The sequence below is a fragment of the Aegilops tauschii genome, chromosome 6 (assembly GCF_002575655.3).
Source record: "Aegilops tauschii subsp. strangulata cultivar AL8/78 chromosome 6, Aet v6.0, whole genome shotgun sequence".
Taxonomy (NCBI): Eukaryota; Viridiplantae; Streptophyta; class Magnoliopsida; order Poales; family Poaceae; genus Aegilops; species Aegilops tauschii.
In genome coordinates, this window is record NC_053040.3 from 443,181,134 (window position 1) to 443,206,539 (window position 25,406).

Below are 25,406 nucleotides of genomic sequence, written 5' to 3' on the forward strand. Positions count from 1 at the left end.
GAGATTGAGATGGAAGCAAACGAAACAGCCGTGTCCATCGCGTATGGATTGTGGTCTGGGAGGGAGGGAGTTTGGAAGCCTTGCTAGCCCCCGATGTAAGACTATTTATAGATTACAAAAAAAAGGCCTAGGCTGCTCGTTTTGGAAGCCGAAACGGCAATGAACATGGATCGAGCTCCGAACCTTCCTCTGAGTCCATCTCCGGATCCCAGACGAGCGCGCCGGCCCGGCGCCGGATCTCTGGCTCCTACACGATTCCTGTCCTGTCTTCAGTTGCTTGCTTCCTTCCTTTGTGCACGGCGGTCGCTGCTGGCGCAGTTGAACCTCCTGCTCCACGCACCACGCCAGCTTCGCGGGGCTGACGTGATCCGGCAAGGGTCGTGTACACCGCCAGGGCTATTTCTTGTCAAACTTTTTTTGCGGGTAAAAAAAAGAATTCCTTGTCAATTGGCAGAGCTAGGGTAGCCCAAAAATCAGGTGTCTTTTCTTTTTGCGAGGGAAATAGGGTATTTTATTACAAGATCAGAGAGTTACAATCCTAAACAAAGAGTCCGGAAATAAAAATGGGGATTGGTTAAGCCAGCATGCAGGGCTATCCCCAGATCTATCATAGTTTGCTAAGCTATGTGCAACCCCTATTCTGTTCACAAGAAACTTTTACCGGAACAAACACCTTATTATTCATTAAATCTTTATTCTCCGCCAAGAGGTGACCATATGTTGACTTGTCTGGAGACCCATTAGCAAGTGCGGCAAGAGCAACCGCACAATCAATTGAAGCTGAACAGGGAGATTTGAACGTTGGATAGTAAGACTTACTCCCTCCATAATCGCATGTATTTTCACTTCTAGGGCCTCATTTCAATGGAAAATATGCCGATATGCCGCAAACAAGACAATTCTCCTATAAGCACCTCGAGAGACCGAGCCGACACATCATCTTGAGATTGAGAAGTCACCGCAGATGCCTCCGTAGTCGACGGGAACGCTCCTCCCACTGAACGCACATCGCTAGACGACCTGAAATAAATTTACAAAAATACGAGCACCAAAGTTCAAGTCTGGGACTTGAACTCTGGTGGGGAGGTGCCTTTTGCAAAGGTCATTTTCACCTTCTCTCATGGTGACCAGTGGCAATGAAGTATGCGCGCCACTTGTTGCAGTATGAAAGTTTTTTTCGTAGATTTTTTCAAAATAATTTATCTCTTGAACTGAGCGTTCAAATTATGAACCATTTTCATTGTTCAATTTCTCGCATTGAGATCTTCGAAAGTAATAGGTTTCGATGATTTTTTTATGACAAAAATAAATAACAGGAATCGAAACAAATGAAAACCGAGAGCCAAAAAAATGAAAACCATGGGAAAAAAAATCAAAAACTGGAAAAATGCGGAACCAGAAACACACTTGTGTTTTTTCTTTTCTTTTTTTACATTTTTTGGGAAGCATAGCTATGCTTTTCTCTTTCGGAAAGCACAGTTGTGCCTCTCGGAGAAGTATAGGTTGTGTTTTTTCTATTTGGGAGTTGCTTCTCGTGGAAGCACAAATTGTGTTTTTCTTTTCTTTTTGGAAAGCATAACTTCTTTTTACGAAAAGCACAACTATACTTTTCATTTTCGGGAAGCACAGTTCTGCTTCTAGCATAACCTTTTCGGGAAGCACGGTTGTACTTTTTGGGAAGCAAGTTTGATCTAGCAAATTGCAAGCAATATTTTGTTATGAGAAAAGTATATTTTCTGTCCCTTAACTTTTAGCAAAGTCTAGATTTGACTCCTCAATTATGAAACCAGGTAATTTGCATCCTCAACTATAGAAACCAGACAAAGTTCGTCCCTTCTCTCGTCTGATCTGGTTTTAGTGTTGACTCTGCCGGTTTTTACCGGTCAAAGCTGACGCGGCAAGGGAGACCCGAGCTGTCCCGGTTCCTCTATCTCGCGGATGCCCTCGACCCCGCCGCCGACGAGCGCCCCTTGCGCCGCCCTCCTGTATCCTCCACCTCCCCGTTCTTCCCCTTCTCCTCTCCATCCCGACTCCACCTGCTCAGCCGCACAACCCAGCTCGCTTCCCGCCGCCATCAGCGCCTCGTGCGCGCCACCGCCCGCAGTCCAGCGAGTCGCCGTCACGCCTTCCTCCGTCTGCATCGCCCGATGGCCACCAACCCGCTCCCGTCCGCTGCCCTACCCTCTTTTGCCTCCTGGACGCTCGCATTGCACCCTCGACCCTGCCCCGCGCGCCATGGCGCTCCGCCACTGGACAGGAGGGGGTGATAGAGATGCCCAACGGGAAGGCGGTGTTCCTCGTCGACGCCTACGACTCCTTCCTTGCCGGCTGATCGCACTATGCCAGCACTCCTCCGAGCTCTGCGCCACCATGGCTGCGAAGCAGTGCATCCTGCGGCGCACCTACCGCGCCATGTCCTGTTGGAATAAGCCACGGTATGAGTGCTGATCATGTGCGTGTGCCGCACTGATCGAGCCTGTCGCCGGTCCGTTGCCGCGTCACGTGCAACAGCCAGGAGTGCGTGTGTGGCGTGTGTGTGCGCGTGAGCGTACTGCCGCGTGAGCTAGCAATCTGTTGCGAGCCGGCCGCGCATGCAGCTCGTGCTCATGCAGCAGGGCGGGGTGGGCTGCGCGTGTACGCGCACCGGCCTGGGTATAAAATCCGTAGACCGCTCGATGGTTGCCAACCAGTTGTAACAGTTTGTGCTGAAAGAAAATTTTGCCGTACGCGCAGCGGGTGTTCGTCGCCAAACACCAATGCTCCTCTTTCTTCTTCCTACATTCCAGCGTGAGAGCAAGAGAGAGCTAGGGTTAGACCCGAACATGTCCGGCCGCTTCGACTGTGTTGCGCACGGCCTTGCCAACGTCTGGCTCAAGCGCGAGGCCTTCGTCACGTTCCCCATTGCCAATTACCACTCGCTGCAGCCTCGCTGGCACATGGCCAGAAGCAGCAGCAGCACGAGCCCGCCGGTGCCGGCTGTGCCATCTGGTTGTCGGACTTCGTCGATGGCGAACAAGGTGCTTGATAAAATGACCACCATAAGAAGAAGAAGGTACGAGGGGAGAGAGGAAGGACATGATGAGGTGGCAGTCAACAGGAATACCAGGGTCAAAACCATGCTAACTCAGGGCAAATACCACTTTGAGTTGGGGGAGGGACGGAACTTATCCGGTTTCAAGAGTTAAAGGTGCAAATTGTCTGGTTTCAGAATTGAGGGATCAAATTTAGACTTCACCCAAAGTTCAGGGATGAAAAGTATACTTTTCTCTTTTGTTATTGTACCAATTGTGTACGTTTTGTGATGGTATGCTCTCTTTCAGGTTGCTAAGGCTAAGCCACATGGACCTCCAGCAGTTATATGGAGTCTTGGCTGTACAGTTTTGGAGATGCTGACCGCCAAAGTTCCATACCCTGATATGGAATGGGTGCGTATTCTGTCACCTTAGTTTTCTGAAACAGCTTCTAAGTTTTAAATACTGCAAGACATGTAACTTAAATGCGCTGGTATACTGGAGCTGCATACTAAGCTAAATTTTAAAAATTGAAAGATCAAGGGCTATCTTCCTAGGGGGAGGGGACTATGAATTCCATGACATTTGTATGCGCAAGTATCATAATGTATAGTGGGCACCCCCAAAAAATCTACCGCTATATTTTTGTTGTCTATTTTGATGTATTTATTAGGGAAATTAGAAATGCATAGATACAAGTAGCAGACCCATTTCCCCGCAAAAAAAAGTAGCGAACCCATTCCCTGTATTTGGATCTTGTGGTTTTCTTAATATCAGAGTTGTGTATTGTTATTGTTTGTGATGCAATCTTCTCTCCTGCCATGTAGACACATGCTTTGCTCAAAATTGGTAGGGGAATACCACAAAAAATTCTCAATACGTTATCAGAAGATGCCCGGTATTTCATAGCAAAGTGTGTTCAAGCAAACCAAAAGGACCGGCCATCTGCTGCTCAGCTGTTGGAGCACCCTTTTGTGAAGAGACCACTGCAACATTAAGGCGTGCGATGTACATATTGCTAACACATTTGCTTGTACATAAGCTGGTAAGTCTTTCGTCCTTTTCCTCATTAAGAAATGCGGGTGCTTTCATCTCTTCTAAGTTCTAACTCACTCGTTAAAAGATTGAGTTGGTTTCACTGCAAACATAATGACTTGTCTCCATCGCTATGTATAGCTTTTAATTTCGCATGTGGAAAGGTGTGGGTGATACCGAGGAGTGAAGATGATCCTACAGCCCAAAAGTGTTCCTTGTTCACGCTCCCGCTTTAATTGTTTCCCGGAGATTTCAACATTGAGATAGCTAGCTTCCAACATGAGGAGCACCTATCGGCATTCAGTTGAAAGGTAGCTCTGAAATATGAGTGAGATATGTTTACTTAAGAGGTACCTTGTTGTTGGCTGATAGGATTTGTTTCTCATGGAGCCCGTAGCCTAGTCTCAGAGTGTGGAATGAAAGATTTACAGTGTGGGGTGCTAAGCGCTCACACAACAGTTCACTCTTCGACCGTGTTTACATACCTGTACAGTTCACTTACTGTTGCCAATGCAAACTGATCCTATTGTCCATGTTGTTAACTACTCCCTCCGTTCCAGAATAGAATAAGTGCCTGAGGTAAAACCACGCCACGCGGCACTTATTTTGGAATGGAGGGACTATTTGACTGTGATCTTGCTCCATACCTGTACAGTTCAGTTCCTATGGAAATACAATCTGTTTCTACCACAGAAGGTCCAGAATCTCAGTGTCTATGTCATATATAGCACGAGATGCGCATACACGGCCATGTATGCAGATTTGCTTAGAAGATCTGCAGTGCTACTTCTGGCCTGCTCATCAAAAGATTCATCTCATCACCTATTGTATTACTGTACATGTTGGATCCTTTTCAGTTTTCACGATACCCAAAGAACTAAAGATACAACAAATTTCTAATCTACTATTGGTTATTTTCCTCTTATGTTCTCATGGATGCAAGCAAAGCAGTAGCCTCTATAGATGTTTGATCCTTTTCGTCTTACTCCAAATACACCTGATCATGGACGTCGTGATTAAGGCATGGCCCCAAACAGCAGCCGTGTACAAGGAGACTATTTCTGCCTTTCTGGTGTCGCTCATTCCTAACATTTTTTTTCCAAACCAACCTATGGAGAAGGCCTTTTTGTTTCTCTTGTAACGCAAACCAGGGAAATGCTTGTTTGGGTGTATCTTTTTGTTTGCACCATGTTCTCTTCTTACCTATCTAGTCGTTGGAGGTCACCATAGTTATATATAGTCGAGAGAAAAAATGTGCACAGATAAATATATGTATATTCTTTCCCTCTTGCCTTTGAAAGAGGAGTAGGTGAGCACAAGTGAATATATGATCTTCTGACTGCAATGTATGGAAGTAATTACTGTTATTGTTTTTGACAGGGATATGGGAGCAAGTAGGTGAGACATTACGGGTGATATAATCGAAGAAAAATGTAGTAGTCCAATATTTCCACAGCAACACCAACGCTATCAGTTCAGGAGCTTGTGTTGTTCTTCACCTTCCAGAAATGCAGTGTATATGCTTGATTGAGCTGATCACATATATACCACGAGATGAGCATCAGATGACAAGCATTGTAAATTTGCTTCTAAAAATTTAACACTGATACTTCTCATCTGTCTGACATAAAAAGGTCAATTCATCACCTGTGTTACTGGCTTGCTGCGCATGTTGGATGCCTCTCCCCACACTGTACATGTAATGGGAGTCACAATGACCGTAGAACTGCAAATACGGAGTACAACAGATTTCTAATCAACCGTTGGCTCTTTTCGTCTTATGTTCTCGTGGATGGGCAAGCAAAGCAGTAGTCTGTACAAACGCTCGAAACGCAGAACATGGTGACTACTGAAAGCCTCCAGTCTTCAATGCTCACTCACGGCCTCACGCCCTGCCATCTCATGACTGAGCAGGTCAAGCATGTCCAACACCTCCCCAGCCTGCGGATGAGACCGATCACCGCAGACAAACTCATGCAGGTCGCCGTCGATCTCCACGGCACTGCGGCCTGGCCTCTTCTTCACCCCCCGGGCTTTCATCAGGCCCCTGACCTTGCCGGCCCCATCCCATTTCCCGACGGCGGCGTAGATGTTCGACAGCAGCACGTAGTTCGAGTCGCCGCCAGGGTCCTGCTCGAGGAGGTACTGCATCAGCTGCTCGGCCATGTCCACGTCCCCGTGAATCCGACAACCCGCGAGCAGGGCTCCAAGCACCACCTCATTCGGCCGCATCGGCATGGTCGCCACCATGCTCATGGCCTCGTCCAGGCGCCCGGCCCGGCCGAGCAGGTCAACCACGCACCCGTAGTGCTCCATCCTTGGTCGGATGCCGTGCTCTTCCCTCATGGCGTCATAGTACCTCAGCCCCTCGTCGGTGAGACCAGCATGGCTGCAGGCCGTTAGGACGCCCGTGAACGTCACAGCGTCTGGCTTGAACCCCTTCCTCCTCATTGCCTCGAAATGCTCGATGGCGTCCGTGCACCTTCCGTTGGCTGCCAACCCGACGATCATCGAGTTCCACGAGACCACCGTCCGCTTCCTCATGCTGTCAAACACCAGCCGTGCAAACTCCACCTGACCGCACCGAGCATACATGTCGATCAACGAGTTGGCGATGCGGATGTTGCCCTCCAGCCTCTCCCTGGTCACGAACCGGTGCACCCACATACCGAGACTGAGCGCGCCGACCTCGGCACTTGCGGAGATAGCAGCTACCAGCGTGACGTAGTCTGGCTCGACACCGTCCAGCAGCATGGCATGGAAGCAGTTGATCGCCTCGTCGTGGCGCCCGTTCTTGACGCACCCGTCGATGAGCGCCGTCCAGGAGACCTTATCCGGGTCCGGCATTCCGTCGAACACCTCGCGCGCGGTGGCGACGAGGCCGTTGCACATGAGGACGGTTATCATGGTGTTGTAGGTGACCACGGACCTGACGGGCATGGAGCCGAACAGCTGGAGGGCGTGGTGGGGGAGGCGGGACGCGAGGTAGAACCGCGCGAGGCAGGTGCAGAGGAGGAGGTGGCCGGGGAAGAGCTTGATGGCCATGGCGTGGAGCGATAGCGCGAGGGGCTGGGCCAGCGGGGAGGAGGGGGCGCCGGCGCAGGCAGAGACGACGGTGAGGAGGGTGACGTCGTTGGGCGCAGGCGCGACGGGGGAGGAGAGCATGGCGGAGAGCGCCGCGGCCGTCGCCGGCAGGTCGCCCTCCCGCGCCGGGCGCGCGATGGCAGCCGTCCACGAGACCACGTCTCGCGGCGGCGTGCGGCGGCGCGGCTTTGGGGTGGCGCGCTGCGCTGGTGGAGGGAGACTGAGAGATGGAGAGGCGGCCGCTGCCATGGCCGAGAAGCTTTCGGCTGGAAGAGTAGAAGCAGACCAAATTATGAAGACTGCTGTCGATGTACGGAAAAATGGGGAGAAAAATGGGCCAGATTTACAAACATAGGAGATCCATGAAGGAGGTGGCAAAGGTTTTCTCAATGCTAAGATAGCCTGCCTTAATATATTTCAGTTATAATGAGTTTGCAAAAAAACTAAAACGTGTTTTGCTATGGGCAAGTTGCTCACAAATGAAAATGGCAAAGACATCACTCAATTTCCCAAATACGAAGACGAGACGCAACGCTGATGTAGAAATGTTAGAGCCTTAGAGGTAGCTTCGCTAGAGTAATCTATTAGTGGTAATGTGGGGGTGGTGGGTTATATTTGCACACTTTTGTCGCCGCCTCGTTTAACCTCTTATTGTAATCTACTCCATGACAGTCGCCCGAGTTTGTAAGACAACAGCTACATGACAGTCGCCCGAGTTTCGATTTTGGGTCAGTCGATTTCGCTAGAAGGAAGACACTGCCGGAGGGGAGAAAGAAGCTCGCCGGAGGAGAGGAAGAAGCTTGCTGGCAGGCTACCCCATCATCTATCTTAGGTTGGGGGAGGCAGCACAGCAGCGGTGCAAGTTCGCTGGAGAAAAACCGGTCATCGTTGGGGGGTGTGTGTGGGGGGGGGGGAGGGGGGGAGGGGGCGGCATGACCGGCGGTGGGGGTGGTTCAGGGGAGGGAGGTCGCGGGAGCGCCGCCAGCGCAGGGGGGAGGCGGCAGCAGGCGGCCCGACCAGTGGTACACGAGGTGGTCAGAGGAGGAAGATGAGCTAGAGGTTGAAGAAGATGATCTGGCTGTTGATTTTGCATCCGACGGTCCAGAATGATCGACTGGCCCAAAACTAGTTTTTAATCGATTGACTGTTAGCCACACCCATTTTGTAATATACTGACGCACACCTGCAAGTTCTTAAAAATGAAAGAGATTAGATGTTGATAGGTGTGTCTGCGGGGTGGTTGTCGTCGTCGGGAGAAGGGGTGAAATTTAGAGGGATGGCAGGAGTGACGTGACGGCCGCTCTCTTGTATCCTTTGAGTGCGCCAATTAGTTCGGCCGGCCTCTATGATTTATTCTGATAGCTGCTGGAGTGCTTCTATTTGTGAAAATTTCGACCCGACAAAAAAATGTTAATCAACTGCTCTCTCAAAGTTGAGTTTGGGCTGCTGTATATGAATGATTTTTTTTCCTCAATTTGGGTGCTAGGTACTGATGTAGTTGGTGTATCCATAGATAGCATACACTTGCGCATTTTTTTAGTTCTTCTGTTGCAAATGAAAACAACCATCATGGATCTCCTCTGTTTTCAAGCAGCTTGCTTCTCCATGTATGTTTTATGCAGCATATACATCATGCTCCTCTTTTATTCAGTAGCAATGGAACTTGATGAAATTTAAGTGTCGTGTTGTTCTAGCGATGCAGGGAGGGAGGAACGTCCATGGATTGGACTGCAAGGATTGGATGCAAACCAATGCACATGAGGAGGAGAGATGCAAGCCACGCCATGACCTAAAGGTCCCTACTGTGAACCCCTTCCCCTTCCCGTGTATAATCATGCTCAACAAATACTTGATATGATTTTGGTTAATCTTCAATTCAGCCTAGCTAGCTGTTGTAGTACTTTTTTTTGGAAAAGGAGGAAGACCCCGGGCCTCTGAGCCTGGACGATGCATGCAGCCACTTTATTAATTATTCACAAAAGACCTTACAAAGTAATACATCACTAAGACTGAAGCCACCGTCTAGACAACATCTGTCGCTACTCCTATCAAGTTGATGAAGGGATGCCGATAGTCTGGGCCTAATACCAAACAGACCTCGCAGCCAAACCTAACATCTAAGACTTGAGGCCCCAACCAAGCCACCTGCCGGGTATGGGGCACCCACCGGTCCGGCGCACACCCAGAGGCCGCCGCCGCCAACTGCCAACAATCCATCTTCAGAGTTGTACTGATGCATCAACCTTGCCAGGTCTAGCTGTCGTCGACACCACCACGACGCCAGACAACGCCGCCATCCTGCTCTCATCCATCAACACACGCCCAGCAGCGAGTCCCCGTTGCTCCATGCCGCTGGGAACCGCCGTTGTCGACGTGTCAGATGCAACGGCGCACCTCCTTCGTGGACACCACCTGCTGCCGCTGGTCCCATCCCCTCCACCTGCAGTTCCTCTGCACTCCCGACCAAGCCCCAAGACCCCTGGCGACACCTCCGGGAAGGTCACAACGTGAAGCACCGCTGCCGCCAAATCCGAAGAGGATTGTAGGTTTTTGCCCGGCATGAGATCGGGGTGGATAGATTGGGCCCTCAGCTGCGCCTTCATGAAGGAAAGTGACGCCTATGGACGCCACCGCCGCTGGGTCGGCCAGACCGGCCAAGGTTTCCCCCGGACCCAAGGTACACTACCAGAGCTCACCATTACCTGAACTTGCAGCCGCAAACCACTAGGATGATGAGAGAGGTAGCAGGAGGGAGGGGAACCACCAAATCTGACGCCGCGAAAACCGACGGAGGATCACCGACTGCCCGATCCGATCCCCGGCAGCCCACCTGCCCCGCCGCGCCCGGACGTGGAGGCCAGCCTAAGGGCCGCCGCCCCAGATCAGGCCGAGCATCGCCAGGCTGCCGCCACGGCCGCCCCTAGGAACCGGCCGGCCGCCATGCCGCCGCGCTCATGGAGACCGTCGTGGGCCAGATTGGCGCCGCTGCCATAGATCGAGGCCTCATCCTCGAGATCGGGGATCCCGGGCATCCCTTGCCCGGAGTGAGAGGGCGATGCCTCCGCCGCCGCCATCGCACGCGCGGGCTTAGCCCGCACCGACCACCAGCGGCGATGGAGGGGAGAGCGGGAAGGAGGAGGGGGTCGACGGCGGAGGGTTGAGACCCCTCGGTTGCCCGCGCGGGGGCGACGGAGGGGGAGTGGGAGAGGGGAGGGGGACTTGACTGTTGTAGCATTTGCTTGTCTCCTTCCAAATGTTGCCCCAGTTCGTTGAGTTTCTTATTGCTCCAGGTAGTACTGCTATTTTTCTGCTCTGCGATTTGGTGTGCATGGTTCCAGGCTCCCAGTCTACCACTTTTGTTGCTGTGATGTCGAGCTTTGTTTTCTTTATTATCACAAGTTGCAAAGTTAGTATTGGGAAATAAACTTTTGTTAACTTGTTGGCTGAACCAATGGAACTACTGTTATATTTGATTTGTTGCTGAACTAGTGCTGCAATGATGGGATCGAAGCATTGTATGACCCTACTGTTGGTCTATCTTTGCAATTGTCTTGGTCTTATAGTTGTTATTGTTCCTCTCATATAGCACATACTAGTTTCTTTATTAGTTGGCTGCTGGTTCTATTTGTTCATATGTATAAGTGCTACTGTTTCTTTGTTATCTTATAAAGGATATAATCCTTCATTTGTATATAGCTGTAACTGTCTTATTGATCAATATACATTAATTCATCTCTTTACTGCAATTACGTTGTGTAGTTCATGATTTGCTCCTGTATTTTGGGGAACGCAGTAATTTCAAAAAAATTCCTACGCACATGCAAGATCCATCTAGGTGATGCATACCAACGAGAGGGGAGAGTGTTGTCCACGTACCCTCGTAGACCGAAAGCGGAAGCGTTATGATAACGCGGTTGATGTAGTCGTACGTCTTCACGATCCGACCGATCCTAGTAACGAAAGTACGGCACCTCCGCGATCTGCACACGTTCAGCTCGGTGACGTCCCACGAACTCTAGATCCAGCTGAGTGTCGAGGGAGATTTTCGTCAGCACGACGGCGTGATGACGGTGATGATGAAGTTACTGACGCAGGGCTTCGCCTAAGCACTACAACGATAAGACCGAGGTGGAAATCTGTGGAGGGGGGCACCGCACACGGCTAAACAATCAACTTGTGTGTTCTAGGGTGCCCCCTGCCCCCGTATATAAAGGAGCAAGGGGGAGGCCGGCCGGCCCTATGGGCGCGCCAAGGAGGGGAGGAATCCTCCTCCTAGTAGGAGTAGGATTCCTCCTTTCCTAGTCCTACTAGGAGGGTGAAGGAAGGAGAGGGGGAGGGAGAGGGAAAGAGGGGCCGCGCCCCCTCCCCTAGTCCAATTCGGACTCCCATGGGGGGGCACCTCCTGGCTGCTGCCCTCTCTCTCCCCTAAAGCCCACTAAGGGCCCAATAACTTCCCGGGGGGTTTCCGGTAACCCTCCGGCACTCCGGTTTTATCCGATACCTCCGAGATCACTTCCGGTGTCCGAATAACATGGTCCAATATATCAATCTTCATGTCTCGACCATTTCGAGACTCCTCGTCATGTCCGTGATCTCATCCGGGACTCTGAACTACCTTCGGTACATCAAAACACATAAACTCATAATATCGATAGTCATCGAACGTTAAGCGTGCGGACCCTACGGGTTCGAGAACTATGTAGACATCACTACTGAAATTAGCTTATTTGCCGTCCGCCATCTCTTTGCCGTCCGCTGGCGGACGGCAAAGAAGGTCTTTGCCGTCAGCCACACGAAAACGGACGGCAAAGAAGTGGCTGATGGCAAAGAAGGTGTTTGCCATCAGCCAACTCTTTGCCGTCCGCTGGCTGACGGCAAAGAAACTATGCCGTCCGCTAGCGGACGGCAAAGAGGTTGGTGGGTCCGGTTATTGTGTAACCAACCCAAGCCCACCTCTTTGTCGTCCGTTGGCGGACAGCAAAGAATGTTTGCCGACCGTTGGCGGACGGCAAAGAGGCGGGTACGTTAATGGCCATCCCGCCCCCGTCCTCTGTCTCTTCTCTCCACTCTCTCTCGCTCTCGTTCCCTCCCCACCCACACCCGCGCCGCCGCCGCCGACCCCGTCTGCCGTAGCCGGCCGCCCCGCCGCCCCACACCCCTCCCCTGTGGCGCCCCGACCTCCACCGCACCCTCGCCGCCTCTTCCACATCGCCCCGCCCACACCAGCCCGTGCCGCCGCCGACCCCGTCCGGCGTAGCCGGCCTCCCCGCCGCCCCGCACCCCTCCCCAACCTCCATCGCGGCCCCGCCGCTCCTTCCACGTTGGCCAGCCGCGCCGCGGCCGTCCAGGCCCCGTACCGCCGCGCCCGTCCCCGCCCCGACCCCCGACCAACCGCCGCTGCCGCTGCAGCCGCGGGTCGACCGCCCCCCGAGGAGCGCCGCCCATCGCTGCCCCTCCCCTCCCCATCGCTGCGCCGCCTCGCTGCCGCCCGTCGCCGCCCCCCACGGTGAGCCCCTGCCGCCCCCCTGTGTCCTATTTTCTTTTCTGTTTTTTTGTTTTTCTTTTCTGTTTAGATAAGGTTTTTTAGTTTAAGTTTTTTCAGTTTAGAATTAATTAGTTTAGGTTATTTAGTTTAATTAGTTTAGGTTTAATTAGTTTAAATAGTTTAGTTTTAATTAGTTTAGGTTTAGGTTATATAGTTAGCTAGATTAGATTAATTAGATTGGATTATATTAGACTAGTGTTAGGTTTTAGTTAAATAGTCATAATTAAAGGAAGTGAAAAAAGATGAAAAAATAAGACGAAAAGTAGAATAAGTAGAAGGGGGAAGAAGAAGAAGAAGAAGAAGAAGAAGAAGAAGAAGAAGAAGAAGAAGAAGAAGAAGAAGAGGAGGAGGAGGAGGAGGAGGATGAAAGAACATGCGGTGCCCCCATGTTTGGTTTTGGTAATTGATGACAATCTCTATGGACTAATGGTTGCCTTGAGTTATATTTGAAGGATTTGTCCATAGGCTTTTCTTGAAGTCCATGTGTTGGTTTCAAGGAGTTTATGTGGTGACCAAGGTGTTATTAAGGAATTATCCAAAGATTGGTCATGTGAGAGTAGAGCTTATTGCAAGCATGTCTTGAAGAAGAAGATTGTGTGATCATTCATGTTTACCTTCAAGACATCATCCAAATGAAGAGAGTTGGAAAGAGTCAAGGTTGATCAAGACTAACTCAAGAGTGAATCAAGTTGATCAACACACAAAGCGCACAAGATGTACCGAGAGGGATCAAGCGATCCCATGGTGTGGTAAGCATTGTCGATTACGCTTTGTGTACTAACCCATGATCTTCGTGAGAGTTCTTTGTGAGGTTAGGTTGCGGTGCGCAAGTTCAAGTGAAGCATCATGACGAGATCAAATGCTTGAAGCTTGCCGTCCATTGTGGTGACAATGGACTGGTGAAGATGTGCGGAAGAGTGGCTCACCCATAGTGGAGTATGGGGGAGCAATCAACTAGTCTTCATCAAGACAACACAACCAAGAAAGGTGGTCCAACTTGAGGGAGTCAAGATCGTCATCATCTAGCTCAAGTGGACCATGTGCAAGGCAAAGGTTTTCTCTTGATAGGTTTTCTATTTTACCGGTCTCATGATGGTAGTTGGGAGACCGGGTTATAGGATCGATTGCCGTACTATCAAGGGGGGCTCTCAATGAGTAGCTTGATTGTATCGTTCATAGAGAGCTCAAACCATTGCATCCTTGCATCATCTTTGTTGGTTCTTGTTTGGTTCTTCTCTTTGTGAGTTTTGGAGCTTATGGTCATCTTGATGACAAGCTCGAGTTCATCGAAAACGGAGTTCACTCGCATCTTCTATGATGTTTTCGATGTTGGAGGTTATGCCGGTTCTTCTCGGTTGGAGGTTTCACTCCTCTATTTTTGGCATACCTCCCCTGCCTCTTCTTACTATAACCAGTTGCTGTTTTGATGCTACTCGTCTTTCTCAATCCAACAAGCTTGAGTTTGCTCAATTCGGAGCTCATATGCAGAAGTTATGGCAGTTTTGGTTTCCTAGCGGTAGTACCGCGGCCAGAGCGGCAGTACCGCTTGTCACCCCAAGCGGTAGTACCGCTGTCCAAAGCGGTAGTACCGCCTATGGCCATAAGCGGTAGTACGGCTACGGTTCCGCGCTGGTACCGCCTCGATTTTGGGTCTTGCATTTTTCGTGTCGAGTTTTGCAGTAGTTGCACGGCAGTAAGGCACGGCAGTTCCACCTATAAGCGGTAGTACCGCCCTGATGGGCGGTAGTACCGCTACTGCATTTTTGTCCCGTGTTCTGCTCCTCCAGCGGTAGTACCGCTGGGGTGCGCGGTAGTACCGCTTATAAGCGGTACTACCGCCCCAAGGTTCATGTTTGGTTGCTCCTTTTGCCTGCTTCTTCCGCCAGAGCGGTAGTACCGCTCGTGGAGCGGTAGTACCGCTCGTGTGCGGGCTGAGCACATAACGGTTGGATTTTTCCCCTTCTATAAAAGGGGGTCTTCTTCCCCATTGAACCTTATCCTTTGAGCTCGTGTTCTTCCCCCATTGTTGACCTTCTTCGAGCTTGCTAACTCTCAATCCCTCCATGGATTCTTGCTAGTTTTTGAGGGAAAAGAGAGAGGAGATCTAGATCCACATTTCCACCAATCACTTTCTCCTCTTTGTGAGGGGAACCCCTTGGATCTAGATCTTGGAGTTCTTGGTGTTCTCCTTCTTGTTCTTCCTCTCTTTTTCCTCCCTAGCATTAGTTGCTTCGGTGGGATTTGAGAGAGAAGGACTTGGGCACTCCGTGTGCCCTTGCCATTGCATTTGGTGCATCGGTTTGAGTTCTCCACGGTGATACGTGGAAGTTACAAGTTGAGAAGCTTATTACTCTTGGGTGCTTGGTGCCCTTGAGCTTGTTCCTCTTGGGTACTTGGGCACCCTAGACGGTTGGTGGTGTTCGGAGCTCAATCATTGTGGTGTAAAGCTCCGGGCAAGCGTCGGGGTCTCCAATTAGGTTGTGGAGATCGCCCCGAGCAATTTGACGGGTACCGGTGACCGCCCCCAAGGGTTGCCAAAGTGTACGGGTTCGGTGACCGCCCCCAAGGGTTGCCATTTGTACGGGTTCGGTGACCGCCCTCAAGGGTCCCTTAGTGGAATCACGGCATCTTGCATTGTGCGAGGGCGTGAGGAGATTACGGTGGCCCTAGTGGCTTCTTGGGGAGCATTGTGCCTCCACACCGCTCCAAACGGAGATTAGCATCCGCAAGGGTGTGAACTTCGGGATACATCGTCGTCTCCGCGTGCCTCGGTTATCTCTTACCCGAACCCTTTACTTACGCACTTTACTTTGTGATAGCCATATTGTTTCTTGTCATATATCTTGCTATCACTTAGTTGTTTATCTTGCTTAGCATAAGTTGTTGGTGCACATAGGTGAGCCTAGTTGTTGTAGGTTTTGTGCTTGTCAAATTAACCGCTAGGTTTATTCCGCATTTGTTCAAGCCCAAACCGTAATTATTTTAAAGCGCCTATTCACCCCCCTCTAGGCGACATCCACGATCTTTCAGAGGAGGAGGAGAAAGAAGAAGAAGAAGAAGAAGAAGAAGAAGAAGAAAAGAAGTAGAAGACGGGGGATGAGAAGAAGTAGAAGAATGAGAAGAAGTAGAAGTAGTAGAAGAATGCGAAGACCCCCTGACCCCCTGACCCCCCAACCCCGACACCACACCCCGACACCCGACCCCGACTCCACCCCGACACCCGACCCCCTAACCCCCTGACCCCGACACGACACCCCGACCCCCCGACCCCGAAACAGCACCCCGACCCCGACACGGCACCCCGACACCGACACGACACCCCGACCCCCGACACGACACCCCCGACACCCCGACCCCGAGACCCCGACCCCGACCCCGACCCCGACACCCCGACCCCGAGCCTGACCCGACACCCCGACCCCGACACCGACACGGCACCCCGACCCCGACCCGACACCCCGACCCCGAGACCCCGACCCCGACACGGCACCCCGACACCGACACGACACCCCGACCCCCGACACCTCCCGAAAAGGTGTTCTTTGGCCTTCCAGAGGCCGACGGGGTCATATGCTTGTGAATTATTAGTTAGGTCATATATTTTTCGATTTTGTTATGAAAAACATCATATATAATTGTGTTGATCGGGTAGTTTTAAATGTGCAGTTGTTTCATCGCTGCAAGGTTTGGTGTTCGACGACCTCGCCGTGCGTTTGACGAGCTCTGCCCCTTCGTTCGAGGGTGAGCACAAATGACATGTCCTCCTCCCCCATTAATTATTTGATCTATTCCGATGAAACTTGATAGCTAGCTATATATGTGTCTTGAATCATCAGTATGCGTAACCAATATGTGTCTCCCGTTCGAAAGCGTCATAGTTATAAATATGCATGCATTTGCATATTTATAACCTTGATTCTTTCAAATTGTCCAACGCTATCCATGGACAGCCCGAGTATGTTTAGATTGGGTTCGTTTTCCCATATGCTTTGCTCCGGATCCGACGCATAAATTTCGTCAGTGCCTCCCCTGTTGTTCTCCGGGTACACATCCTCTCTGTTTATTGCAGAGACGTGTATCAGGAGAATAGCGGGGAGGTGCTGCCAAAATTTTGCGTAGGATCCGGAGCATAGCATGGGAAAATGAACCCAATCTAAACATACTCGGGTGGGATTAGGACCTATCATTACCTATTAGAGTGTAGGTTGCATGGACGTAATAAAATTGACAAAGTAGATCAACTGATGAATATATACATGGTGAATTATATATATATATATATATTTGTTGTGTGTCTAGTAGCTCTGAAAGTCAAGATGAGTGATCGTGCGTGGATGTACACCGGTCACACTGGTCAGAACAAATGGAGCACTGAATGGTTCACAAAAACCAAGGGGTTTGTGCGAGCCGCATTTGCAAATGGCCAGAGGAAAACCTGGTGCCCCTGTTTACGGTGCGGCAATTGGGAAAAGAGGACAGAGGCTGAAATGGGCAAACACCTGCAGAAGAGTGGTTTTACGCCCGATTATACGGTGTGGACATTTCATGGTGAGTCTGCCCAACGTGACCGAGCTGAGGTGGATCGTCGTCGCACCGACGAGCATGGTACCGGGATGGAAAACATGGTGCAAGACATTGATGATGCTCGGGATTCGGACGAGGAGATGGAGGAATCTGCAAAGGCCTTCAATGAAATGTTGGAGTCTTCAAAACGTCCGCTCCATGAGCACACTGAGCTTTGTCAGTTGGATGCCATCTCACAAGTAATGGCTCTGAAGGCTCAGTTCAACTTGGGCAGAGAATGCTACGATGCAATGATGACAGTATTTGGACGCTTTCTACCCAAAGGCCATGTAATGCCAGCAAACCTGTACCAGTCGGACAAAATCCTTCGTGCACTGAAGATGCCCTATGATAACATACATGCCTGTGAGAAAGGATGTGTCTTGTTTAGGCTTGACTATGCGGACTTGAACTATTGTCCCATTTGCAAGTCTTCCAGGTATGTTGTGGTAGACAATGGTATGGGTGAGAAGACACAGACCAAAATCCCCGTTAGTGTTCTTCGGTATATGCCAATCGTACCAAGACTTCAACGTCTTTTCATGGTCGAAGAGACGGCCAGACAGATGACATGGCACAAAACGGGCAAAAGAACCGAACTAGATGCAGATGGGAATCTGATGATTGTACACACATCGGATGGTGTTGCATGGAAAAAGTTTGATGAATTACATGGTGACAAAGCGGCAGATCCGAGGCATCCTCGAGTCGGCATCAGCACGGATGGGTTCAATGTGTTTGGTATGACGGCAGCCCAATACAGTTGTTGGCCCGTATTTGTCTTTCCACTCAATCTCCCCCCCCGGACAGATTATGCAAAGAAAGAACATTTTCCTGACGTTGATAATTCCAGGGCCCAACTATCCGGGGAAAAATATGAATGTGTACATGCAACCGCTTAAGGACGAATTGCAAGAAGCCTGGGATAATGGGTTCAAGACATACGATGCCTATAGCAAACGGAACTTCATAATGCGTGTCTGGTACATGTACTCGACGCATGACTTGCCGGCGTATGCGCTATTCGTTGGCTGGTGTGTGCATGGAAGGTTCCCGTGCCCCACATGCAAGGGAGCTCTTGAGTTTCGTTGGCTTCAGGCCGGTCGCAAGTTTTCTTGCTTCGACATGCATAGACAGTTCTGAATCCTCGCCATAAGTTCAGGAAAGACAAGAAGAACTTCATCAGAGGTAGAGTTGTCAAAAACTCTGCACCACCTGCATTGACAGGCCAACAGACCCTGGATCAGTTAAACGCTCTCGGGCCAGATCCAGAGCGTCCAGGGTACTTCAAGGGGTATAATTCTAAGCACGCCTGGACTCACAAAACATGCTTATGGGATCTGCCTTACTTCAAAGACCTCCTTTGCCCACACAACATCGACGTGATGCACACTGAGAAGAATATCACCGAGGCACTTTTTGGTACATTGTTCGGCATAGATGGGAAGTCAAAGGATAATACTAAGGCTAGAGTCGATCTGGAGGCGCTATGTGATAGGCCGTTACAAAACATGAAAGAACCGAAAGGAAAGCAGAACTGGACGAAGCCAAAGGCATGGTTCAATCTTGGAAGGCCAGCTATGAGGGAAATTATCTTGTGGGTGAAAATGCAGTTGATGTTCCCCGATGGGTATGCAGCGAATCTACAGAGGGGAGCCAGTCTTGATAAATTGAAGATATTTGGTCTCAAGAGTCATGATTGGCACATATGGATTGAGCGGGTAATGCCGGTGATGTTGCGTGGCTTCATCCCTGAGGATGAATGGCTAGTACTGGCAGAACTCAGCTATTTCTTCCGTGTTCTTTGTGCGAAAGAACTATCGCCTGGCGTGCTAGAAGAAATGGAAGAGTTGGCGCCGGAGTTGATCTGCAAGTTAGAGAAGATCTTTCCACCGGGCTTCTTTAATCCAATGCAACATTTGATTTTGCATCTCCCGACCGAGGCAAGAATGGGGGGGGGCCGTGCAAAATCGTTGGTGCTACCCAACTGAGAGGATGCAGAAGACGCTTCGACAAAAATGTAAAAATAAACGTAGAATTGAAGCATCGATGGCTGAGGCATTCATCACTGAGGAGGTGGAAAACTTCGTGACAGCACACTACGAAGCCAAAAATCGTCATTTGCATAATCCGAAGCCTCGGTACAATGCTGACGACCCTAAAAAGGGTGGATCCAACCTCCGCCTATTCAAAGGGAATCTCGCACCAGCCAGTGTTTCAAATCCAGTATCTTTGGATAACGAACAATGGTGGACCATTTCGTTGTATATCTTCAACAACCTGATAGAAGTGCGGCCGTACATCGAGTAAGTTCTCGGTACATAGTTTCGCAACTATTTCCTTTGAACTGCTCTTATTCCTGGATATTTCATACAGTCGATACGTCGCCTTATTCTCGTATGGAGCGGTGATCCAAAAGGATTATGTCGAAGAGTATGAGCTTCTCGCAAAGCAAGGAGGCGGCTATCCCGGTTTCATCTCTTGGTTCAAACAAACGGTAATTTCTATTAGACTTGTAGGCTAATTTGTAGGCGGCTATCCCGGTTTCATTCGCTAATTTGTGCGTAATGCAACAATCCTTTCATATTAAACTTGTAGGCTAATTCAGAGTCTATGGACGCCGAATTGAGCCAAGTCGCTAATGGTTTTGACTATAAGGTCCGTTCATTTGACAAATACGACATCAACAGGTATCGCTTTCGTACCTATGGCAAAGAGCTATCTATGGCCGACCGAAAGTCTACAAATTGTTGTGTATCTGCTATCGGCGAAGGAGGTACCGAGTATTATGGGAGAGTTGAAGCAATTTATGAACTTCTATTCTATGGTGAAAACCCACCGAATGTCGTAGTCTTCAAATGTTATTGGTTTCAGCCGAAGGAGACTAGAAGGACTCATGAACATATAGGGCTAGTTGAAATCAACCAAAGCACCCATTTAGATGTTCCTGATGTCTATATTACGGCTCAACAGGCGACCCAAGTATTCTATCTACCGTGGGCCTGCCAAACTAATCCAAATCTGAAAGGTTGGGATGTCGTTTATGAAGTGCCGCCACGTGCTAGACTATCTCCCCCAAAGGAAGAGGATTATGAACCTCACATTAACCCAGACACATATGAAGGAGAATTCTTCCAAGAGACACGTCTTTCCAAAAAGCGTTTCAAGAACCGCTATACTTCACCCCAAAACATTGAAGTAGACAGCGACAGTGAATCCGACATCACCCCAGAGGAGGAACAAGAAGAGCCGGAACAAGAAGAGGTTACTGCTGCGGATGACCTGTCATTGCTTGACCGATTACGTCAAGGTGGCCTTCCACATGTTGATGCCACTGAACCCTATGAGCCCGTCATTGATTATAGTGATGATGATGATTATGCATTTATTGATGATACTGATCGAGATTATTAGTAGTGTCAGGTATTAAATTTTTTTAATGTTGTACTTGATGATGATACACTTAAGTGATACACATATTATTATTCATGTCGGTCTTTTTTTATGTTGTACTAATTTCGTTTACTATTTGTCATGGCAGGTGTTGAAAGATGGTGGGCGCTGGTCGGGAGCGCGCCAAGGCCCCTTCTTCGTCGGCGCGTGGTCTGAGGTCTTCGATTCCAGACGCACGTCTCCGCCGAGCGTTGCTGGACAGTATGTCCACACCGCCGGGCCCTTCTTCGTCGACCGCGGTGCCCAGCAGGGGACGAGGTAGGAAGAGAGGAGGTGGGGCACGTGGTCGCGGGAGAGGAGGTAGGGTGACTGCTACGGTGCCTTCCTCGCCGCCACCCCCAGCTGTTTCACCCGAGCACGTGACTGCTAGGGTGGACTCGTCCGAGGAGGAGGCTACACGGACTCCGGTCCACGGGTCTTGGGCCCACGAGCCTCGGGTCGACTGGCCTTCGGCCCACGAGAGTTCGGCCCACGAGACCCCGGAGGAGCACACGTCCGGATGGGGTACCTGGCCGGATCAGCCCGAGGAGCCGAGTGGCCATGCTGATGATGGCGGGGAGCCGACTGATCTTGAGGAGGAGGGTGGCACCGTCTACCAGCGTGGTGCTACACGGCTCCTGTCCGTGCCGGCGACCCGCGAGCAGAGGTGGTTGATTTTCCCTGATGGGGAGAGGTACGTAAGTGCATTTAATATTTTTGTACCTTCTGCATTCACGTTTCTTCAAATAACTAATGCGTTGGCCTTGTCATGCTGCAGGGGTTGGGACCACCATCATAGTGTCCGCCGGCCCAACTCCGTCCTTGGAGTTCTTTGCCGGCAAAACTTCCCGGGGTTTGTCACGTTGCCTGGTGAGGGTAGGCTTCCAGAGCTTGGATTGAGCTGGGAGCACTACGTGGCTGCCCCGGCCCTGCCGGATGAGATTATCGACGGTGTCGTGTGCGACACGAGGGCAGACATGGTGATCCGAAAGTTCTGGGTAATTTCTCCTTTACACATTTAAACATCTTCAACTAGCTAGTTATTAATTGTACTAATCAATATTGTCTCATTTGATTGCAGACATTCTACAGGTGTGAGGAGGGATACGAGGAGGACGCGGCACATGTTATCGAGAACGTCTGCAAGCGCCTACTCCAGAACTTACGGCACGAGGCTCGGGTGCAGGCTGTTCGAGACTACTACGCCTTGCGTGGTATCAAGAAGACCAAGCCGGCGTGCCGCGATAAGTTCCTGAGTAAGGAGCAGTACATGAAGGTAATTCTTAAGGCCTTCTACTTAAGTTCCTTCATTTAGTAATTCTTAGCTGTAGCGCTCAAGTTTCTATTTGCTAACTTAGGCGCCTCCGAGATGGTGTGCGGATCGGATGGATTGTTGGGAGGTGTTGGTCGATGAGTGGTGCTCAAAAGAATGGCTAGCCCTCCACAACGAGGCCAAGGACAAACGTGCCCAAATGGAAGGTGTGCCACACCATCAAGGCAGCTCCAACTTATATCAGTTCGGGCGCAACTGGGTATGTGGTTTGCTTCATGATTCATGCAATTCATTCATCATGCTAGCTTGAGCCCTTTAATTACTATTTTCATTGTTTCTCTCAGTCTGACCTCGATGATGGCACGCTACAATAAGGCGGATAAGGTGCCAGAGGTGTACGACCTTATGCCATGGCCCATACTGCCTCTTTCAAGAAAGTCAAGGCTTTCTCTCAGTCTGACCTCGATCATGCAAACAACTTCACCAACATCTCCTCCCACAACAAGCTCGTGAGATATAGAGATGAGGGGAAGGCGAGGAAAGGGGAGGACTTTAACCCGAGCTAGGGTCCCATTGATCCAGAGCTGGTGATGATATCTGGTGGCGGGAGGTCCCATGGCTCCATAGCCATTGGAGATGGACTTATCCGTTGTCCTAGCACTCTCCCGGAGATCAAGGCGCGCCAGTCGAGCTCCGCTCCTGAGATAAGGCCTCGTGAACGGCCAGTGCAACTCGCCATCAAGGTTAGTGATACGTACTCAGTTATCTTTCTCCATTACATTGTGTGCGCTTCCATCAATGATTACAAATGGTCATGTGAGTGGTGTTGCAGGCTGCTATACAGACTGAGAGAGATAGAACGGAGAAACTTCTGGCGGAGGCGGCGGAGAGGCAGCGGGAGATGGAGGAGAGGACGAGAAAGATGATGGAGGAGGAGAGGGCACGGAATGACATGCAGGCAAGGGCCATGTACGAGCTCCTTGTGGTAAGTTTCTTCTGCAGATTACTTTCTAGTCTTAACATTTGAGTCTCATTACTAACTAGTATGACTCCGTTGTGAAAACCAAATGTGCAGTCTGTGTGCGAGAAGTCCGGTCAGCCCGCTCCGCCGATGCCAGTGATTGCTCCTAGGAGCACGGTGAGTTTAATTTGAATGGACATTACTTGCTAGTCTTAACATTTGAGTGTCATAATGCTAACGAGACATTGGAAATGATCTTTGGTGCAGCTTAACTCCAGAAACGCATCGCACAATCCTTCTCCAGGTAGCGGCACTAGCCACCCCGCTCCTACACCTCCCTGATCACGGTAAGTTTCTCTAGTGTTTTGCTTAACAAATGCATAGAGACCTAGACTTAGCTTTAGTTCCTCCAATATGCTTACCATAATGACCTAGAGTTAGCTTCTTTTCCTCCAAAATGACCCATTTTACCTAGGTTAGCTTATAAATGATGCAGTTCATCCAAGTTAGCTCAAAAATGACCCATTTTACCTAGATTAGCTCCTAAATGATCCATTTTACCTACGTTAGCTTTAAAATGGCCCATTTCACCTAGGTTAACTCCAAAATGACCCATCTTACCTAGGTTATCTCATAAACGATCCATTTCAACTAATTTAGCTCATAAATGATCCATTTGACCTAAGTGAGCTAAAAAACGATCCATTTCAGCTAAATTAGCTCTTAAATGATCCATTTCACCTAAGTTAGCTCAAAAAGATCCATTTCAACTAAATTAGCTCATAAATGATCCATTTCAACAAAGTTAGCTCAAAAAGATCCATTTCAACTAAATTAGCTCATAAATGATCCATTTCAACAAAGTTAGCTAAAAACGATCCATTTCAACTAAGTTAGCTCATAAATGATCCATTTGACCTATGTGAGCTAAAAACGATCCATTTCACCTTAGTTACCTCAAAAATGATCCATTTGACCTTAGTTAGCTCATAAACGACCCATTTCAACTTAGTTAGCTCATATATGATCCATTTCACGTAAGTTAGCCCATAAATCACATGCTCTTCTTGTTCTAGTCTTCTTGTTCTAGTCACCTATTTCTAACTTTCTTATTTTTCATTTTGCAGATTTCATTCACTTGACGAAAGCTTGCATAGATGGAGTGCTCCTTATCCCTTTCTCTGTTTCTTTTGTATCGTTGAACTATGCATGTATCTTGGTAGTTGGATGAACTATGCTATGTATGATGGAACTTGGTAGTTGGATGGAACATATGATGGAACTATGTATGATGGAACTCTGCATGTTGGATGGATATCTTATATGTTTGCTGTGAAAATTGTTGTCATATATATCATATATATCTTATATGTTTGCTGTGAAATATATCTATATATGTCATATATATTTGTGATGAAAATTGTTGGATTTAATAAAAAACAGAAAAAAGAGCCAATATGCAGGCTCTTTGCCGTCTGCCACCGACGGCAACGGGCTCTTTGCCGTCCGCAGCGGACGGCAAAGAGGCCACGTGGCATCCAGCTGTGCTTCCTGGGAGCTGACCCATTTGGTCAATTTGCCTACAGTGGCAGACGGCAAAGAGTAAAAGAGTTTGCCGTCAGCGGCGGACGGCAAAGGCCTGCCATGTAGTGACGTGTAGATGACATCATATGGCGGACGGCAAAGGCACTAGAATGTTTGCCGTCCGCGGCGGACGGCAAAGGCCTGCCGTTAGCCACTTAACGGACTGAGAGCACAATTATTGCCATCCGCTCTCTTTGCCGTCCGCGGCAGACGGCAAAGGGCCTTTGCCGTCAGCCGCCAGGAAGCAGACGGCAAAGTAGCTGTTTACCGTAGCCTAATTTGCCGGAGCCTTTTGCCGTCCGCGGCTGACGGCAAAGGCCTTTGTCGTCCGCCGTTCATGCCTTTGCCGTCCGCCGTGGCAGACGGCAAAATAGCTGATTCCTGTAGTGCATGACCGAGACTCATCTCCGGTCAATAACCAATAGCGGAACCTGGATGCTCATATTGGTTCCTACATATTCTACGAAGATCTTTATCGGTCAAACCGCATAACAACATACATTGTTCCCATTGTCATCGGTATGTTACTTGCCCGAGATTCGATCGTCGATAACTCAATACCTAGTTCAATCTCGTTACCAGCAAGTCTCTTTACTCGTTCCGTAATGCATCATCCCGCAACTAACTCATTAGTCACATTGCTTGCAAGGCTTATAGTGATGTGCATTACCGAGAGGGCCTAGAGATACCTCTCCGACAATCGGAGTGACAAATCCTAATCTCGATCTATGCCAACTCAACAAACACCATCGGAGACACCTTTAGAGCATCTTTAAAATCACCCAGTTACGTTGTGACGTTTGATAGCACACTAAGTGTTCCTCCAGTATTCGGGAGTTGCATAATCTCATAGTCATAGAAACATGTATAAGTCATGAAGAAAGCAATAGCAACAAACTAAACGATCATCACGCTAAG

General features: G+C 49.6%; 1 protein-coding gene and 1 long non-coding RNA gene across 2 annotated transcripts; one reads left to right on the top strand and one right to left on the bottom strand.

Moving 5' to 3' along the window:
* Window positions 1–1,164: 1,164 nt before the first annotated feature.
* Window positions 1,165–4,655, top strand: LOC141025417 (uncharacterized). The gene is made up of 3 exons (XR_012186886.1): window positions 1,165–3,425; window positions 3,839–4,056; window positions 4,188–4,655. It is a non-coding gene; the product is annotated as an uncharacterized lncRNA (long non-coding RNA).
* A 647-nt stretch (window positions 4,656–5,302) lies between these two features.
* LOC109783516 (pentatricopeptide repeat-containing protein At1g05750, chloroplastic) lies at window positions 5,303–7,438 on the bottom strand. The gene is made up of 2 exons (XM_020342116.4): window positions 5,694–7,438; window positions 5,303–5,578 (listed from the first exon to the last, which is right to left on the bottom strand). Exon 1 carries the CDS (start codon window positions 7,377–7,379, stop codon window positions 5,913–5,915), a length of 1,467 nt encoding a protein of 488 aa, XP_020197705.1. The 5' UTR covers window positions 7,380–7,438; the 3' UTR covers window positions 5,303–5,578; window positions 5,694–5,912.
* Window positions 7,439–25,406: the final 17,968 nt, after the last annotated feature.

What these genes read in the sequence shown, in the direction of transcription:
- LOC109783516 (XM_020342116.4), bottom strand. Translation starts at nt 7,379, where the DNA reads ATGGCAGCGGCCGCCTCTCCATCTCTCAGTCTCCCTCCACCAGCGCAG.